Source organism: Anopheles merus, chromosome 2L (assembly GCF_017562075.2).
Source record: "Anopheles merus strain MAF chromosome 2L, AmerM5.1, whole genome shotgun sequence".
Lineage (NCBI taxonomy): Eukaryota > Metazoa > Arthropoda > Insecta > Diptera > Culicidae > Anopheles > Anopheles merus.
The window spans coordinates 46846637-46866941 of NC_054083.1; the positions used below are offsets into that span (position 1 = coordinate 46846637).

General features: G+C 45.9%; 1 protein-coding gene and 1 long non-coding RNA gene across 3 annotated transcripts; one reads left to right on the plus strand and one right to left on the minus strand.

Annotated features, from left to right (window-relative positions):
• Positions 1-7723: 7723 nt before the first annotated feature.
• Positions 7724-14952, minus strand: LOC121593260. Its single transcript, XR_006004749.1, has 3 exons — positions 14743-14952; positions 10540-14664; positions 7724-10448 (listed from the first exon to the last, which is right to left on the minus strand). It is a non-coding gene; the product is annotated as an uncharacterized LOC121593260 (long non-coding RNA).
• A 254-nt stretch (positions 14953-15206) lies between these two features.
• LOC121593259 lies at positions 15207-19957 on the plus strand. Of its 2 annotated transcripts, XM_041915482.1 has the most exons (6): positions 15564-15648; positions 15714-17964; positions 18037-18078; positions 18144-19146; positions 19229-19551; positions 19629-19957. In XM_041915482.1, the coding sequence occupies exons 2-6, from the start codon at positions 15734-15736 to the stop codon at positions 19789-19791; spliced, it is 3762 nt and encodes a 1253-aa protein (XP_041771416.1). In that variant the 5' UTR covers positions 15564-15648; positions 15714-15733; the 3' UTR covers positions 19792-19957. The 2 variants fall into 2 exon arrangements, with proteins under 2 accessions (XP_041771415.1, XP_041771416.1); XM_041915481.1 differs by having other exon boundaries at positions 15207-17964.
• Positions 19958-20305: the final 348 nt, after the last annotated feature.

Below are 20305 nucleotides of genomic sequence, written 5' to 3' on the forward strand. Positions count from 1 at the left end.
GCAAAGCCTCGAATGGTCGTCTAATCGAATGTGTGCATCGATCGCATCGACCCACGGTCAACCGAACGACGGTCGGAGCTTTGCCAATGATTAACAAACCGTTGGTTCCTTTAAACCGATACGTACTGCTGCTTCCCGACCGCCATTGTCGTGGTCGATTTTGCCTCGAATCGTGTCTTCCCGACGAAAGAACCCACTGCGCGTTGGGTGTTGTCCGCGAGGCGCACTCTTAACGGTGTCCACACGGCCGTCCCAGAACGGAGCCAGGATAAGGTTTATCTAACCAACTGGACGCTGTTTACGGCACGGTAATGTGTTCTGCAGCCACAATGCACGACTTCCAGGGTTGGTTTGAAAATTTCCCAACACATTTCCCCCTCTACTCAATACTTAGACACCCATAAACCAACGCCATCGACATGTTCGCGTTCGCTAGCCGGTAGAACCGTGGCTTCCTACGCTCTATTCCACTCAACGCAATAATCTCCCTGCACTGGCGTGCCTCAGCTTTGGCTCAGCTTACCCCGGGGGAAAACATTGTACTTTTCCCCCCAATGCCCCCCCTCCGGGTCCGGCGATGAAGAAGGATTGTACCCGTGTGCTCGGTGGCGTACGGCGTACTAGACGCCGGACCGACCCCGCCTGCAAACGCATTGGCTAATGGAACAAGCATTAGTTCATTATAAATAATTCCATTTTCCAATTTATAGTTTAATTAATTCTCGTAGTTAACGGAGTGGAATGCCCGCTCGTATAATACCGATAGACGACCCGCAGACGGCGTCCATTATGTGTGTGTGCGTGTGTGTTTGAGGCGTTGAATCTGCGAGATGGAGATTAAAACCACACTCCAGTCTACCTGTGCTGGTGGGCAGGGAATCCATTCTATATGAAGCATTCGCACGGACACGTGCAGCATTATTTGCCATATTTGATTGATGCATATTGTGGAGAAGAATTTGTCTAAAATAGGCAAATATTAAACATTATCGTTTCAATGGTCTTTTCCTTATAAGAAATACGCCCGAAAAACATTTGAAATATGACAAAAAGTTGTATAAAAACCGCAATTAGGGTATGAAAGACTACATTCCACCATTTAATTTCCTGAATATTATCTAACTTCAGACGAGATACAGAAAGCAGAATAATGCCTTTGCACAAGCATGGAAATTACTTGTTAAAATGAAGCATAAAAATAAAATAGATAAAAATTCTCATTCCCAACCATTGCAAAGCCACAGGGCAATTCATTTGTTTTACACTCCAACGTTGGAACAACTTCCTTCCAGCACACCATTCCATGATACCATTGAATTGCACCCCAGACACCCTGGTGCAACCTTGCCTGTACCCAATTTCGGTTAAACCCACCATTAAACAGCACTGCCATTGCACCGGTTCATAATCCACCAAATCACGGGCGGTCAAAGCAATGCCAATCGAAAAGCGTATCGCACACCACCCGGACGACGACGCTGCACTGGCAGCAACGGAAATAGCAACCGATCTGCGCAACGATGGTCATTCATTTAACGGACAGCTTGTTGAAACCGTAGCATGTGCACCAAATCACAAAGCACGAGAGCACGCTTTTTTTCTCTCCCCTTGTCTTTTGGAGCTTAAGAATGGAGCGAAAAAAAAGGATTGTAGGAGACAGCAACAACAACAAAAAACACACACACACGGCTGGCGAGAGAGTACCAAAGCGCACCAGAGGCTATTAAAATTATTCATTCGCCTTATCCGCCTGCTGCGATTTCCTCCCAAGCTCAGCGCTACGGCTGCACAGTACTACAACACCTGCTGCATTCCGCTAAATCCCTTTTCGTTTGCCGTCACCATTCGATCACGCGATAGCGGCAAGAGGAATGTTTTTTTTTATGTCCTTTTTCTCTCTCTCTCTCTGTCTCTTTATTTTTCAGCAAATTTCGAAACCCTTTCTTAACCTTATAACGTTCTTTTCATTATGCCTTTGCATTTGCGTTTTATCCTGTTTTAAGCTCGGGTTTTTTTTTTTTTTTTTTTTTTGTACAATTTCCCCATTTTTTCCCGTCACACAAAAATAAAACCAAGCTTTTCACGGATTGCGCTCTATCCCCGAACGGCTTGGGAAGAAATTCTGCTATTTTTTTCGCCGCTTGGCAGGAGATAGGGCGGAAAACAGAAACGGTCAAACCGTTTATGCTCGTTGAAAATTATGACATTTCTACAATTATTTCCCCTTCTAGTGCTTGTGTCCGACAGCCGTCCGTTTCCCGTTCGACGTACTTCGGTCGGTCAAAACTCATCCCACCGCGCAGCAAAAGCAGAAAAAGTACACGCGTCTGTATAGCAAGCGTCCCAAAATCGGCACAGAAAATAAAAGCGACGGCTCACGGAGGATGTCCTGCTTTCTTCTCTCTCTCCTTCCCTCTCTCTTTTTTCTGGGTCGCGAGCCTCTTTCACGAAAGATTGAAAGAAAAAAACGTTAATTTTAATGAAACATTTTCCGTCCGGTCTGTGAAAGGCGCCAGAGCGAATGAATGCCTCCTCGCCCTAGCCTAGCCCTAGCCAGCCTAGCCGGTGGTGGTGCGCTCCGGGCTTGAAAAGTGAAATGGCGCCTGGTTGCGCACCGGTCGAGCCATCTGCTTTTCTGCGAACTCACGCGAAACTCGCGTCACCCTTCGCTGCACGGTGCACCGTTCCGAACGTACCGTCGGTGGAAAAGGTGCATCTGCAATGCTTTGTTTCTTTTCATTCCTTTTGCTGCCTGCTTACCTTTCCGCAAAACGTGCAACGAACAGAGAAAAAAATGACCTCACAGCAGCAGCACAGCAGCAGAAGGGGAACTCTCCCCTCTTTTCGACAGGGATGCACCATTCCGCTCAATACGAAGACGAGTGTTGGTGTGTGTATATGTGTCTGTTTAGGGCACTGTGCCAACGAAAGGGACCGAAACGAACCCGGACCACCATCCCGTACGAAAACCCCGGGAAGGGAAGGGAAAGGTGTAAAAGTAGCAAAAGAAATTAAAACGTTATGAATGGGCAAAATGTGTTTTGTCAGTTTTGCGTCACCACCCCCGCCGTTGCAATGATTCACCGTTCTCATGGTCGTTTTTTTTTTGTTCGCAAGAGCTGCACCATCAAATGCATTTACTCTCCGGGGCCAATCTTCTGACTTTAGCACCAACCGCTGAAAAGCCATTAGACTGCAGTCAAAAGCAGTTATGAACGTAATTTTCTGATGGATATTCCGTTCCTTTTTAATGGAAAAACGCCACACCAGGGCGGAACGGCACCGGGTGCGGTGCGGGGTTTTTGTGTGTGAGGAGCAGCACAGGAATTGAACAGCGATGGCCCTGCCTGCCCCAAATTGTAGTCACATTCTGCACCCGCTTGCGCTATCGTTCGCTACAAAATTAGCTTGCTCGCAGCAGAGCTGGATGGATTTTCAATGACACGGGCTGTTTGTGTATTTATTTTGTCAAATTTAAAAAAAATGTGTTGTCATATCTCAGTCATACCATCAATTGGTCCCTTTCAACCATAAAGAAAATCCATTTCAAAACCATTAAAAAGTCGACAAGCTAATCCGATAAAGCGGAGCAAGGTAGCAAAGGAGAAACGGTGCGCCACTCGGCAATGGAGGCGCCCAGTCGCTGTCAATGCCGGTGGAAAGTCGAACAAGCTGCTCTATTAATTGCTGCAATACTGTTCGCGTGCTGCTCTTTACATTAATGAGCTTAGTGAGAAAGAAGGACTGCTACCAAACGGGGCAAAATATAATCCGTGATGGTAACATTTACAACTGTTTCTGTTGTGCTGTATTGTATTGTTCTTTTGGTTGGTTGAAATAAAAGCAGGAAAAATTGGGCTTTTAGTTATTTTTTTTCGTTAGTCTTATTAACTCATAATGCAGCTTTCTACAAGTGATGCAAGTAATAAAACACTTTTATGATCCACTTGGCACCTACAGCCACTTTGCTGTGCAAGTCGAGAATTGTTCACCGCTATCGTTAATGTGTGGAAACAGTTTTGTTTGAAAATCTGAAAATATCTCTAAAATTAACCCATAACCACCATTGCAAAGTGCAAAGCGCCTAAATATATGCAATATGTCATTAGTTTACAAATTTCTACTCATTTTCTTACAAAAAAAAGGCATGCTAAATTAGGTTTGCAGCGATTTTTGCGGCAACTATTCGTTCTACTAAGCAGTTTTGGAGTGAAATTTGGACATAAAAATAGATACACATATAAAAATAAATAAATGATATAATAGATAAATAAATAAATAATTTAATAAATAAACAAACAAATAAATTAAGAAATAAATAAATAGAGATATAAGCAAATAAAAATAATACATGAACAAACAAACAAACAAACAAACAAACAAAAAATATATTATATACAAATAAGTAAATAAATAAATGTGTAAATAAATAAATAAATAAATAAATAAATAAATAAATAAAGCATCTGGACCAAGACCCTCGATTCCAACAGCGCTGTAATCATTCAACCATGGTGAACTGAACTTAAGAAGAACTTAAGCATTGTATAAAACATTGCAATATTGTTCCATATTTTCTTATCACAAGTCTTTATTGCTCTTAGTTCAGCGAAATGGAGACGCCTAGTATGTTTGAAAATGAAGCAAAATGTAGCAAAAAAATGAATAACCAACGCATGAAATACTGATGGCATAATTTTGATTCACATTTTACCAATACAGGCCTTTCCCGAAACATCGTATCGTATCCCTTCTTGCAACTGTAGAAATGTGTACGCTTACTATCAGCCTTCCTATACAACTACACACGGTGCTAAATCGTCAAAACCAAGCCAAAACTGCCACCTAAAATTAGCGAATAAACTAGCACGCCCGAAACTTTTCCCATTTGCTCTGTGTTCTTCTCCACCTCCTCCCGGCCACTACGAAACAACGATTTGTGTGTCCGAGGGCGCCCCGCGCTGCACGGATGCAATGCAACAGCAAGCACAGCGGAGCGTTGAACGGAAAATGATATGCATGCGAGCGTGAAGCAGCAGCAGTGGAGACGAAACGATGCCTCGTTTGGCAATGCGCAAACAAATATTGAAAAACTTGTCCCTTTTGCCGAACTAATATCCTGTCCCGCCTGGGAGTTTCCCTTGATGGTGGTGGTGGTGGTAGATTGCAGCTGTTCCCACTGCACTGTCGCAGTGAAATGGAAAATGTATGGATCGTTGCAGCAGGGCCATTGCCTTCTCCAGTGCATTGACGATGCTGGAATTTGGTGGAGTTTTTTCCCCCACGGAAACAAACACAAAAAAAACCCCCCGCCGGAGCGGTTAACGTCTTAGCTCATGTCAACGATATTAAGCAGCATTCGCATACCATATGGTAGGGAAATCGTAATTTTATTTATACATAAATCAATAATATGCAGCGTATTGTACGAGAGAGACGATGGCAGACAGAATTATGTATGAAAAAGATGGTGGAATAAAGTAAACGATAGTTAGGTTGCCTTGTAAGTTTTCGGCAAGTTGTGCAGCTGAGCAATGACACATTTGAATAAATATTATGAGTTTAAAGTTTATCATTATTTGAATATAATGCCTGTGACATTGCGCCATGAATTTATGCACTTTTAATACTTAAACTCACTAAACCATTTGCTTTCCTCTCTTTCCTACTACTTTCCACCACCACTACCACTAGCCAATCAATTAGAAACGTCACCGTAACTTTCCGCCTGACCTGACCGACTGCTGTCGATTTTTGGCGATAACATTCGTACGCTCCGCGTATCTCGGTTCACTGATCGGTTTGTACGATGATCGATTCGATTTTCGAGCGCCCTCCCTGTTAACAGCCAAACACAGACAGAAACAATTCATGCAGCGCAAGCTACCATGCCCATGGCCTCCCCCGTTATTATTGCCTTATTGGGGCAATAAAAGTCAACGATACGAAGTGACACGGAACGCAGCAACATGCCACACCAAGCAGGAGAGAGAGAGAGAAAGATAGCGAGAGAGAGAGAGAGACGGATCAGTAGACTGCACCAAGCCAATCTCTTGGTCTTCGGCAGAGCCGGGAAAACTGGGCAGCAGCAGCAGGAATGATTTGACTTTTTTTCTTCTTCTCTCTCTCTCTCTCTCTCTAGTGCTTCCGACAGGCAACACGGCTTTCCCTTGGTAGTGCGCACTCGATGGCACAGGAAAATAAGCACGCAGCACGGTCCACACAGCAGAGCACATTCCAATGGCGCTTTTCGCTCTGCCGGCGAATCCATCACGATCTTGATGTAATATGCAAATAAGCACTATCACTGTCTCTAGCCGTGTTTTGTTTGTTCCGCGGCTGGGCCAAGTTCGTGCCCCTACAGCATGCCATTCATTTTCCATCTCGCTGCCCACAACAGCACAACACACATACCCCGCGCGAGCGCGGAAGACGGCAATCTCATCTTCCGCTGGGCTCGTTGGTGGAAAAATCGCACACTATTTGCTCTCTGGCAGATGTTTACGGGGAGAAGCGAACAGCATGGAAAAAACACGATTATTACGACCGACTTCCTCAAACACACAGCCACCAGCAAAGGCAGCATCTTGAAGTTGTAAATGGATTGTGGTGCGTAAGCTTCTCGCTTGTTTTAGCAGCAGTGGTAGCAGTATAAGTAGTAGTTTAGAACTTATGGTGAAGGTCGGTACCAGCAACTGGTTTTCTCTTTGGAACTGTTTTACCAAGAGAGAGAGAGGGGATCTTGGGTGGGTTTGCTAATGCGATTTAGCACTGATTTGCTTTTATGCTTTGTAATCCAATTGACTTTCTGGGAGGAGACAGAGCGGAATCTATTAGATTGGATTGTGGTGAGTAGGTAGTTTGTTCCGCAGAGAGGTATACTTGCTTAAGATTTGTTAAATCAAAAGCATTAGTCACAATGCGCTTGTTGAGCTCACAATCAACTGTGCAAGTGTCTTGCGGTTCTTTGATAATGGGGCCCCTCACGATTCTAGTTAGTTTTTTGTATGGAGTTAGCCTCAAAGCTAGAATTAGATTCGAGTACCTGCTCGAAAAAATGGCAAAACAAGGTGATGTATACATTTATCCCAAGGTGCATTAAAGCGCTCAGATGATGGAATATAGAATCAAGTGTATGTAGTCCAGGTGGTATCATAGCATGTTTTTTGTAACCAAAATTGAATATCACTTTTTGACAGGATGGGTGAAAACTTTTGGTCAAACAAGCTTTCTGGAAGCTTGACGAATACTCAAAACACTCTTAAAATCTTCATTCAGAAACAGAGGCGATAAAAATCAGCCTTCAAAATTGTATATTACGGATACTGCTGCTCAAAAACTATATTATGTATATTATGTACCTGTATATTATACCAACTTAGATAGCTGCTCGAAAACTGCTATACAAGTCAAACAGCTGACAGGCTGAAATTTAAGCCTACGAACTTAATACGGAAAGGGCCCCAATATCTGTAATGACCAAGAGCTTGTAGAGATGCTTGAAATATATTTTATATTTTCAAACTCTCTATCTCTCTCTCTCTCTCTCTCTCTCTCTCTCTCTCTCTCTCTCTCTCTCTCTCTCTCTCTCTCTCTCTCTCTCTCGCTCTATTCTCTTTCTCTCTCTCTATCTATCTTTTTTCTCTTTTTTTCTTTCTCTCAAATACTAGACGCAATTAAGTCATCGCTTCGCTTATAAGCACACCTGGTCAATCTAGTAAGCCAAGCTAGCTTATGTGTAAATAAATTGATCAAGAAATTTAAGATACAAATTCAGCAGGTTAAGTTCGTTTATTGCAAACCGTCGCTCGTCCTTTTCAGGCTCGTCTAATGAGTAAGTGTTTTGTCCGCCTCAATGTTGTGTTGTCTTTTTTGGTCTTCTTACCAAAAAAATTACTACTTTTTATGTCAAATCCATATAATGAGAGAGTCTTCAATCAGCGACCTTGGTGTTCTGCTCGATGATACTCTCACATTTAACGACCAGAGCAACCATGTCGTTGATAAAGCGAACAAAGTGCTGGAAGGCATTACTCGTATGGCCTCTGTGCTGGGTTCGATCTATGTTGGATTATGCTAGTGTTGTGTGGACCCCAGCTGGAGGAGCCGCTATGCAGAGACTAGAAAGAATGTAGATGAAGTTTACGCGAATACGTAGATTTCTCCACGAATATAATGCACCTGTTCCCTCGTATTCTCTCCGCTCTGTCGTATGTTCGGCTTGATGGAAATCAAATCCCGACCTTAACAAGTGCAGTCATACTTCATCCCCAATCTCCTTACCTCGAAGATGGCTCCTCAGGTCTATTTACGTTCCTGCTCGTCGTCTCCTCGACAGACCTCCCATTTTCATCCCCTCCCGTCGCTCTGCCTTTGGTCAGATGGATCCGTTTTTGGAGAACCTGCGCCAGATCTAATGAAGTTCACGATATGTTTGACTACCACGTTCCCTTGTCCAGTTTTTGCTTTTGCCTTTCCGATTCCTTGTCTCTATCATTAATAATTCCTTCTTGCCAAGTTAGATTTATTTTTTGCAAAACCCTATGTGGCTGACAATATGAAATAAATAATAACAATAAAGCCATGTAATGCAACTATTTACTTTACCTCCTATTCCTTGCGTTATTGTAGAGTTAAACTTTTTTATTTAAAGCGTACTCTACGAGATTTATGTATTGTTTGATGAACCGTTCAATGGAAAACATTACACACAAGTTCAATTAACTTCAAGAACATAGAGAACAACGCTCCACAAATGAAGCGCCCAACTGAAGTGGAAAGAAATTGTACAAAATCAGGGGTAAGTTAATGTTCCATCGCTCAATCAATCGCTCAATTTCTCATCACTCTTATCATCCCTATTTGCCTACAATCAACCACGCGATACGCGAAACAGTGTACAACATCGCGTGAGCACGTTTTTACCTACAATCTGCATCCTTACCATAGGATCCACCAGGAACGCCAAGAGCTAGCGATTCGTTTTTCTTACTATCTCCTCTTTCCCTTCTCTCTCTATCTCTCTCTCTCTCTCTCTCTCTCTCTCTCTCTCTCTCTCTCTCTTCCTCTCTCTCAGTCAGTATGATCTTTGCCAGAACATTCAAACTGTGGCGACATTCTTCATGCAGCGAATGCACCTTTCGTGTACGTTCCTTTTGGCTGAGCGCACGCATTATTAGGTTCGCGCCAGGGGCCGAGACCCTGTTGTGACGACAAAAAGCAGTTACCAGCAGTCGGGTGACGGTCGGGCACGGGGGGGGCACAACATGACACCGAACAAGCAACAGAAATTTAATGAAAATTCCACTCCCGTTTGGCGTGTTCTATTGCTTCTAGTTTTTGTGTCTTTTCTTTTCTCCCTCCCTGTCCTGCTTGTTAGAGACAGCGAAAAAGGGAAGCCTTTGCTCCGTACAGCATCTGAAGGCTGCGGTGTTTGTCGATGCCTGGCGTAGGCCCACTGCAGTGAACGAACTACGATTTTGGCTCACGCGCTGCGGTCGCGGTAGGAAAGGAGTCCGGTTGCACTTTCTTATCCAAGCATGCTAACGACACAGGGCGTGTGCTGTTGATGCGCAACGAGATCGCAGCACCATCCACGCAACGGCACACACCCGTACTACCCGTAGTTGATTGTGTGCTTGTGTGCTGAAACTTCTTAGCAAATGGGCACCTTAATTAGGGGCAAAATTTGCTAACCAAACAAGTAACGCACCCTGCCCCGAAAACGATGCATGAAGGATCTGTGTCTGCGTGTGCAATTGCGACGCTAAGCATGGCGTACGCGCAAACAAGTTGACCGAGAAACGGCATCCCCCCCTGCAAAAGGACATCCGGCACCATCTCGACCAAGTGGCGCACAACCTCGGTCTCGGCCCTCTTTATCTAATGATATCATCATCAAACATCAGGGCACACCGCAAATGGATGGTTCGAGCGAGCGGCTCGCTTCCTGGCACCGGGTTCTGTGCTACAGGATGTGCGGTCGGTCGAAGAAATGTGCACACGCGGGCCACCCTTCGCCAGCCAGGAGTGCTGTTCAAGTGCACTTCGGGAGCGCTAATTTCCTGGCCAAATCCCCAAACATCTCCGGTAATGAATGTCACCGAAAGCACACACACACCGGTTTGCCGGTGGACATCCTTCCGGCCGAAGGACACACCGAAGACACGGGAACGCTTTTGTCAAGCATCTTCTTCCGGAAATGTGCACACGTCACATTAACGCCGCCTTCCATCAGCGCTCGGATTAGGTGTGTTATTGAATTTTTGCACCCCTTTAGCTAGAGGTAGGGGTGGTTTACTGCTCTGCCCGAGGAAAGGTGCTGTCATTATTGCTCTTATCTGCCGTACTCCTCTCATTCGTGAGCAATGTTAATGTTCCCTTATTTCCATTGTTTGATGTTAGAAAAGGATTAATTTCCCCTTGCGTTAGGCGTGGATAAATAATTGCTAAAAATAAACAAAAATAATCAAATCTTACTCACATTAAACGACTCAACCATCTTATTTTATCTTCCAAGAAAACATCACACAGCCTCACCATTGGCATTGCCACGTCGAAGATACAACAAACACAAAACAAGTAAAGTATGTGCCACAATTCCAGCACGTCCCACTTCGTCACCTCGAACGGGATTAGGTAAACATGCCGTCGGGAATTTGCAGCCTCATTCGCAATGGCTCGGACGCGGTCAACGGCTTGGCTGACACTACGGCTCCAGATCCACTGAGTGCAACATTCGCAAACCACAATGCTCGAGGATGTTCCGGTTCCTGGAAAACAAAAGCCCATCAATTTTGGCTACCATCACGACCATAAGGATGTGGGATGTCATATCTACAGTACGAAAAAAGTAGCTCCCACGAGTCGATGTGCTTGGACAAACAACTTCTGATGAGCGTATATCCTTCGCAACCGTGGTGTGCCTGTCGAGCAAGGAAAGTCTCTTATGGTCACAATTATGGTCGTAGATTATGAACTGAGTTAACAGTCGACATAACGAATGGAATTAGACCGCTTTTACTCCAATTGTTTCTGCAAAAAGGGCGATCGATATACCGATCGATAGTTGACGATCCGATCAATACTGAAGTCATGGATTGAAATATTGTTTGTCGATTCTGAAGATATCTTATCTAGGAAAAACTAAAATATCTTTTTTGTCTATTTTCAATCTTTTTGAACATGCACTAAACCCTAACTAAATATATAATTACACCGGCTCTACGGGATCTACCCTTCTGAAGGCACCCATTCGTACAAGGCCAAACCGGGTTCAATTCCCATCCGGTCCATCATAGCAGCGACTGACTGTCCGGTTCCGTGGCATGAATAAGTCAAGCAAACTCCTATATATAAAACGCCGAATCAACAATAAGATGCCTGTAGTGAAAGACCGAACCACTCACTTTCCACACCGGATAACGATGGTTGCTTCCCGAGGGTCGCTTGGACGCGAAATCCATTTTTCTTCCCCGTCTCAATTTAGGCAGCCCAGACACAGTCATCTCCCCAAAGAGAAGCTCCCGCAAAGAGGTCGACGACATTAAAGAGAAGAGAGGACAGCAAAAGAAGAAAAAAAATACATATAACGATCCCTTTGAATAATTGTCCAGCAGCAGAGCAGCTACCTCAACGCTTGAAAGGTGTGACTTATGCTGGAGAGCAAGCGTCTTTAAACGAATTTTTGCTTTTGCGACACGCGGCCCTTGAGCGTGAATAATGTTGGTATATATTAGAGTTTTTTTTTTGTTGCCATCCTTCAAGGATATCTTAAAAGAAAGTGAGAAAAACTGGGAGAAATGGAGGGGTGAGCGAACGAGATTATACCGTTGGAAAAGCTTAGCGAATGAAGCAAGGTGCTTAAGGAAAGAAAATTATGTCTGCTGGCAAAATGGAGAGATGCAAGGAAAAAGAACACAAAAACACACACACAGAGAACCTGCTGGTAAGCAAATCAAGTGAGGTGGCTTCCTGGCTCTGTATAGTATACGTGTATCGGGCAAATATTGAAAGCCAAACGCTTCTTTGTATATTGCAAAGTAAAGGATGCGCATCCTGAAAAGAACATCACATGTGCTTGCGTATGTGTGTATGTGTATGCTTGGCTGTATTTGTAAGGGAGAGAGGGGAGGGTGCATGAGCGTCTGATCCCAAACAGCGTCACTCGACCGAGAAAAGGTGCAACGGAGATGAATAAAAGATAAGCTGTGCCGACCGAGACGCACGCTTTGCTTTGGAGACTACAAGCACACAAACACACACCAAACGAGCCTTTGGCGAATCCCCTAGGGAAATGGGATGTATGAAGGGAGGGGGGGAGAGGTGACAGGAAGCAAACTGGTGAAAAGCTCGCAAAATGAACGAGCAACGAAGATGAATTAACTCCTTGGGTTGTAGGGAAAGCGGAGGGGAGGAGCAGAATAAGGATAACTAAACCAACGACCGAAACACCGGCACGGACGGACGGCATGATCTTGTTTCGTTGTTTATCTTTCTGCCAAGGATTTCTGCTTTACGCTCTTTCTCTCTCTCTCTCCCGCTCCTGGTGGTTTGTTCCGCTCAATCCGCTTGATTGCAGTGGCTCGATTTTTCCCTCTTCTTCTCTCTTTTGTGTGAGTGAAAGGATAAAACCAAAAGGAAAAGCTCACCTCATCCGTTGGCGCTTCCTCTGCTGCTGATGTTGGCTAGCTTCCTTTCCGCTAGCGACAATTTGTGCACAGCGTGCTGTACCACCGTGCTCCACCATTGATGGTGGTGAAATCTGAACCCCACCCTTCTGAGAGCAGTGGAGCAAGATTGCCACGCAACCGTGTCGGAGAGAGCCGGGCCGCATATTTTAATTATGAATTGCATTTTGAATTTCAATTACGACACGTCGACCGTCATTGTCGTTAGCATGCCGGTGCCGGTGGGCGGTGGTCTGTGGAAGACGGGGCGATGAAGGGAAAGCGATGGAAAGAGTTGGACACGCAAAAAGTAAAGCAGCGTTAGCTAAGGGTGATGAATACTTTCGTACAACCGCCAACAGTTTCAATGAGGGCTGTGCCAACCCTTTACCGTGCATCACCGACCGAGGTGCAGGCGGAGACTCGCCTTGGACCAGGGCGCATTAACGACGTTTGCTTTTGTACGCGCACATCTCGACCGAGCAGGTCTTACAAACATTACATTAGATACACGCGCTTCAGAAATCTGGTCGGATAGGAACTGAGCGGCCGTGCGATTGGGTATGGTCGGAAGGGTAGTGCTCGTTAGTGAAAGGCCGGATTTCACGTGAATGAGTTCGGCTAACGCATCATTACACCATGCTTGATTATTCTTGTACAAAATGTTCTTTTCCTTTGGTTTATATTTCTTCGCGATTTTCTTTTCCTACTAAAACAACAAAAATGTTTCAAAAAATAACTGGCGAAGAAGAAGAGCGATTGGCGTAGAACAATCCGTAAAGAATTACTAAAAGAAAGTCGGTTAGTTCCCCAATGTACGTGTTTACATTCAAGGAGAAACACAATCTTTTCTACATTCAGCCATATTCTATTCTTGCATTCGAGCCATTTCGACGTGGACTTGGAGCTTTTGAGTTGATTTTTACGGAAGTGAAGTGAACATCACTTTGGTGTTCATTTTCTTGACTCGAATCGAAATCTAATTACGATAACAGGCATACTCTATTCTTGCAATTGAGACATCTCGACGTAAAGTTAACTTTGCAGTTCAAGCCTGTAAGCATGTGATAATCTTAAATAATTAAAATAGCTTTGGTGGTAACAAGTAGATACTCCATATAGAATTGAAAGCTGTTATCGCTTTGATCGTGCGCCAGATCTCCGAAAAGGTCCTTTTCATCTGATTTAGCAAACTCTGCATCTCCTGTCACCTGGTGGGCCACCATCCTGATTGTTCATATGTTCAGTACCCTACAATATGTGCCACAAGCATCATATCCGGACGGTCCTTGCCACTATCAGGATGTCTTCTTATTCATCACACAGTTCTCCAAGGCCACGATGGATATCTCTTCTCCAAATACTATTCTCCAAGATTTGTCAAGACCAAGTCTTCCAAACAAGACCATTCTAGGGAAAGATGGTATCGACATCAACCCTACCATGGCTCGTCCTGGCGAGTTCCTCCTTGAAGAGCTCCAGAATAATCATCCGTTGCTAAGTGATTTACAGCCATTGATTCGCGTGCCAGTATTCGCATTCTGAAATGGTGTAGCTACTGCTACCGCTGCGCTGACCTTCCACTGGCGGCAACAGCTTTTGTCGCTGCATCGTTCATTTTTCCTTGGAAGTAGCGCTTTTATCTTACAATCAGCTTCCGTGTGGTTGGAAGGGTTTCCATTGCATTTGTAGGAATGAAACTGCCACGTTCTTAAGCAGTTCTTCGATCAATAAGTTTCATATCCATCAGGATAGGATCTGTTGTCTCATCTCTCATCTGCGACTTTCCCAATTTTGCTGGGGATTGCGCTGTGGCATACGAGCGCGCAGGGCAGTTTTCTCGGATAATGCTCGCCTGTACTCTTCCTTGGACGGTGATATATATCCATTCTTGATGCTACCATTATTTCCAGCGCGTTTTTGGCTCCTTTTTTCCTAACGTTGTCCTATCCACAGCAGTTGAAATTTGGTGGTTGTTTACATCCTATTCCTCAGCCTAAAAGCAAACACGTTGAACGATGTTTATTTGTTTCAGTTCGAAAGATTCAACTGAGCATTTATGTAAAGACTGTACCTACGGAACCAAGTTTTAGTGAATTTTTATTACAAATTACACCAATTTAACTGAAGAGAAGCACAAAGCAGCAGTATTCTGAACACTCTGCCTGGAAGAAGTGTTGCCAAGATGTGTCAAAATCGCCCAAACAAACGGCCGCACAGCGTGGCGTCAAATGCACATGATGCAAAGTGTATCATTATTTTCATCGAATGTTTCTCATCTTTCAAGTCTGAAAATGTATTTGATTTATTTATTTTAATTCGTTTGCTTTCATCACTTTATCAATTTTGAGCTGAATCTCCACACAAACCTTTAAAATAATATTCTCTCTTTGCTGAACCTCGAACAAACAGTGTGGACATGCCCAGTTGTTTACATTCCAGCTGTCAAACGTGATTTCACGCACACCAACACAATTTATATTCCTCCATTGCCTTCTCACTCACACACCTTCGCAAACGACTTCCCACTCGCGTGCGCGCATGTTTTCATCTGTCAAAGGAAAACAACAAACCTTTGCCGGTTGTACAGTGGAACCAAAACATCCCGCACAAAAATGGGCTTTCGAACGAAATTTGTGCAAGATCTGTGCACAACCGATACGGAAATTTACGAGCAGCTGCTACAGTTCGCACTTAACGAGCACATCTTCCTGCAGAATGTGCAAAACCTACGGAAACTATCGCTCGAAGCCCTGGTGTACGTGTTGCTGATGAAGCAACGTGGAAAGTTACCCGACGTGATGCTGAGTGGGGAAAAGTTCAGTCTCAAAACAATCATGTCCCTCATCCAACAGAACCATTTGCGACTGCAGGGAGACAGTGAAACTTCCCGATGGATCTTGAGCGCTCTAGCACTCACGGTGCTGACCGCAAACGATTCCGAAGCGGTACATTCGGAACTGGACATGTTTGTGAAACGGTTCGATCACGAGCTGCACGAAATACCACTGTACTATGATGTGCTTCAAACGTTCCTCATTTTAGCGAAGGAAGATGCCGAGCTAATGCCGCACTGCTGTCAGCTGAACGGTGAGCAGATGGTTCGTAGGCTAACGTCGGAATCGAAAACCATCCGGATGAAAGCATTGGCCTGTCTGCAAACGCTGCTAGAATTCAATTCCAACCTGTCAGGGAAGTGGCTGTGTGTGCTGCAAAGTCCGAACCTGATGATTGAAAACAAAGTGTTTCTGCTGTTCCAGCTGCTGGAAACATTGCTACGTACAGGTGGCAAGGAAGCGGACATACAGCATACCCTGCAGCTGGACCACGTTTGGAGACTAGTGATCGAAGGCATCACCACCAAGGATGCCGTGTGCCGGAAGGAAACGCTAGCCACTGTCCAGCATGCCATCGGGTACGCGCAACAGTGCGAGCTAGATTTAGCCGGACAGTATTTCAGCTGGTCGCAGGACACATCCGCACAGCTCACCAACGCTTGGCAGTCGTTCGTGACCATAGTGGAGGCGCTGAATGAATCGCAAACCCACCTAATACTACCAGCACTGGAGATGATAGAGAAGGTGCAACCGCTGCATGTCGCATGGAGCAACGTTCTGCTGCGCTTGATACTGCTCCACGAGAATGGACGAGTCGTGAACTACGGATTGAACTACTTTCTCCAGCACCGCTCGTTCGATCCTACCGAGACGGAGCTGGAAAAACAATTTCTTGAAGCGTTCAACCGAGCGGCACTGCTAGAAAATGTGCAGGAAATGATCACGAAGCTAAGCGCGTACTACGGGAAGCGGGAAACGTTCGCTTATCTCGTGCAAACGCTACCGGAAATTGAATGGAAATCGGTACAGTACTACTGTCTCGTCCGTGTCATCCACAACGGGGCGGGTGAACTGGCCGGCGAATGCAAACGCTTGAACGAAGCGACTACAATGCTACGATCCCTCACGAACTGTGCTAAACTATGCCACGCCATTAAAAACGTTGCCCTGCGATTCGTTACATTCGTGCTGCTGGTGAAAAGCGTGAATCACTTCAGCGAACCAACGACCGACCCCGGACTACTGCTTGCTGTGGTGGCGGAAATGGAAAAATTTACGCCCATTTTCTCAATCTCGCTGGACCAGTTCCAATCTGAGGCTGGCTGGACGTTCTGTGACCATATTGCTGACACAGCGCTAATGCCGCTGCTCGAGCAGGTTACCGTTGCGGACACGTTCTTCGTCGAGCAAGTGTTGGCGAGCCGGATTGTAGAGCACGGGTGTATCAAAAACGAGCAACTGTTTGACGTACTGATCGATGCGAACTTTTCCGTTTGCTTGAAAGTGTTTCAACTTTTCCCCACGCTAGATCACTTGCTCCGTCGGAAGATTTCGGGTATCGTTCACTCGACGATAAGCAGCATAAAGGTGGGCAGCAAAACAAACGTCCCAATTCCACACAAAACGTTCACGCTGCTTGCGGAAATGTTCCATTTGAATAGCGCCCAGCATCTATCGACCGAGTTGGACAGTGAGCTGAACCTGCTGCGGCTGCATCTGGAGGAAATCGTTTCCGAACGGTTGCAATGCTTCGATTATGCGCAAGCGAGTGCAAAAGAAACGATACAACTAACGCATCTAATAGCAGCGCAAGGCGATTTCGACCGTACGGTGCATCGGTTCTTTGCCTCCGTCTCGCTGAAAGAGCTCGAAACGAGCTTCGGACGCTATCAGTCAGAGCAACCACCATCGATCGATCAGCTGTACGTGATGATTGCGGAAATTTATCTGCACTGCCGCCAGCGCAGCCCCAGCTACTCGAAAATGTTCACATCGGAAGCCTGTTGGTCGAAACTAATCAACCTGCTCGATGTTGGTAACATTCACGTGCTAACCGTCGTGATCGATATACTTCAAACTGATGGTGAAAAGATAGGATCGGACTGGTACGACGATGAAGCACTCCTGCCGGTGGTGGATCGCTGTTACAGTGAAATCTTAAACTACCGCAAATCCGATCACTTTATGCGGCTGATGGAAAAGTTTGTGCGCATGCTGTTTCAACCGTACGTTGGCTGCCGGCCGGAAACGATCGAACGCGAGGAGATCACCATTTCCTGCTTCGTTACCGGCTACGTGGGCAAGCTGCTCGAGCAGGCCAGCACGATCGGCGGGCTGGCGAATGTCGTGTACGAAAGCATGTACCGTTTGCCGGTGGAGCTGTTGCTCGATTGGCTCGGCTTCGATAAGCTGCTGCTGCAGGGCATCATCTTTGGAGAGGTGCCGAAGCGCGAACAAAAGTATGCCGTAGTTCGTTCTACCCCGTCATAGTTGTTAAATGACGCCCTTTTCTCTTTGCTTTCTATTTGCAGGCTGGAATCGGACGTGATCGATGCCTGCGGTGTGCCTTTACCGTAAGTTGTACCCCTTCAAAATACGTTCCAAAATCATTAAAATCATTTTCCACGCTTGCACACAGCTTCAAACAACACTCCCGGCACCATCTGGCCCAAGCGGACGCGCGGGTTCGCGTACTGTGCGTGCTGGTGCTGTATCGGATCGCGAGCACCAACCACCCGGTAGCGGTCCTGTTCCTGCTCAAGGTGGAGCGCATGCTGATCGAACGCTTCGCGCAACTAACAAAAGCGAAGGAACGCTACTACGCCGACTCCATCACGCACCGGCAGAAGCTCCGCATCGTGCAAGCGCTGTGCGTGGTGCTGAAGCTGACCGGCACCCAGCCGTACCCGGTGCTGAACGCAATGCTGTACGAAACGAACCAGCCCAACATTAACTACCTGTTCGAGCTGATCGTGGCGGACAGCACGATCGACACGCTCACCGTCTGGAACACGCTGCGCAACGAGCAGGTGAAGGTGTCGGGCATACAGTCCGTGTTCGTCATACTGTGGCTGCGCTGCTGCCGGGAGCAGGCGCTCGACGAGCAGTACATCAATCTGCTGCTGCCCTGGACGATGGCACAGAACTTCTCCACCCGGCTGTACGCCCAGATCACGATCAAGAAGCTGCTGGAGCGGTTCGCCCAGCACAACCGTGGGCCGCTCCGGCAGATCTACGACGCGGTCAACAGCTACCTGCGGCAGGGCAATGTGGAGCGCAACATTGAGCGGTGCATGAAGGACTTCCGCTTTGGCGGCGTGCTCGACGGCCACAATTTACTAACGCTCGCGAACGTGTTCCACAACATACCGAAGGTTTCGGACGCACCGGCGGAGGATGTGGTCGGGATGGACGTGCTGCTCGAATGCATCCAAGCGCACGACGGTGGCTGTGGAGCGAAAAATCTGGGCCAGGTGCTTGAGTTTCAGACACTGCCGGCGGAAAAGCGGGAAACCCTGTTCCTTGCCCAATCGTTCGGTGGGTCGGATTTCGTGCAGCGCAAGATAGTGCCGCTAAAGAGCTTGGAACCGAACCCGGAACTGCTGCTCGGTTTGCCGCAACATTTGTGCGCTAAAAAGATGGTACGTTGAGGGCAAGGTTGAGTGCCAGTTAATTGCTGATGCTGATTATTCAATAAATCCCGTTTTTTTTTTTATTCCAAAGGATTGCACCGATGGACTGATCGTGGTGGCCAGTCTCGTTAATCGTGCACCCAACCTCGGCGGGCTTGCACGAACGGGGGAAATATTTGCGATCAAGCAGCTGGTGATCAACTCACTGCAAGACATTGGCAACAAGGAGTTCCAGGCGCTTAGCATGACGGCCGAAAAGTGGCTCAAGATTGGCGAGCTGAAAACACACAGAGTGGTTGAATATCTGCGCGAGATGAAGGAAAAAGGGTACGCGGTGGTGGGGGCAGAACAGACCACGGGCAGCAAACCGATCCATCGGCTACAGTTTCCCAAAAAGTCCGTCCTTGTGCTGGGGTAAGTAAGATAGTGGTGTTGTATTCTTTCCCTTTCGTTTGTTGGAATGCTAAAAGTCTATTTTTGTCTCCTTTCAGCCATGAGAAGAACGGCTTGCCGGCAGAAATCATTCGACATCTGGACTTGATCGGAGAGATACCACAGTTTGGTGTTGTTCGTTCCCTAAACGTGCACGTTACAGGGGCCATCTTTATGTGGGAGTACGCGAAACAGCATCACGTTGTGGCGACAGATTGCTGAGAATTGACAAGTTTAAACTGATGTAAGAATAAGAGAAAAAGTGGCCGCTACCCTGAAGCTGGCTGACACCTTTACAACTGCAACCTTTGTTAAAATATTCTTTGAAATACAATTGTTGGGAGTTTGTATCAAAGCTCTTATTTATCCAATTATAAACCACGATCATCCAAATTTTTGAGATAAACAATCTATAATAACCCTAAATGCAGACACATTAATGTGCTAAATTTATGTGCTAAAAGTCCTTTATGGCGGATTCTAAAGCTCAACCTTATAAGTCGTCATCCTGCACGAGATAACAAACGCCCGCCCCATATATATGACAGACTTGCTAAAGGGTAATGATAAAGTCAGCTGTTGACCGATACATGGTCATTTTCCACAAATTATTGGTTGATTTCCATCATTTTTTAAGCTCGTGCGACGGGACGTCATTACAATTGAACCAAAAAATTCTGGAAAACGCTAAAAAAAAATCGTGGGAACCCATCAAAAAGATATGGGAAACCACCAA

Excerpts from the sequence above, each read along its gene's own strand:
- LOC121593259 (XM_041915481.1), top strand. The coding sequence starts at position 15,284 with ATGGGCTTTCGAACGAAATTTGTGCAAGATCTGTGCACAACCGATACG. Across the intron at positions 18,079-18,143 it reads GCCTGCGGTGTGCCTTTACC|CTTCAAACAACACTCCCGGC; the intron begins GTAAGTTGTACC and ends GCTTGCACACAG. Across the intron at positions 19,147-19,228 it reads ATTTGTGCGCTAAAAAGATG|GATTGCACCGATGGACTGAT; the intron begins GTACGTTGAGGG and ends TTTATTCCAAAG.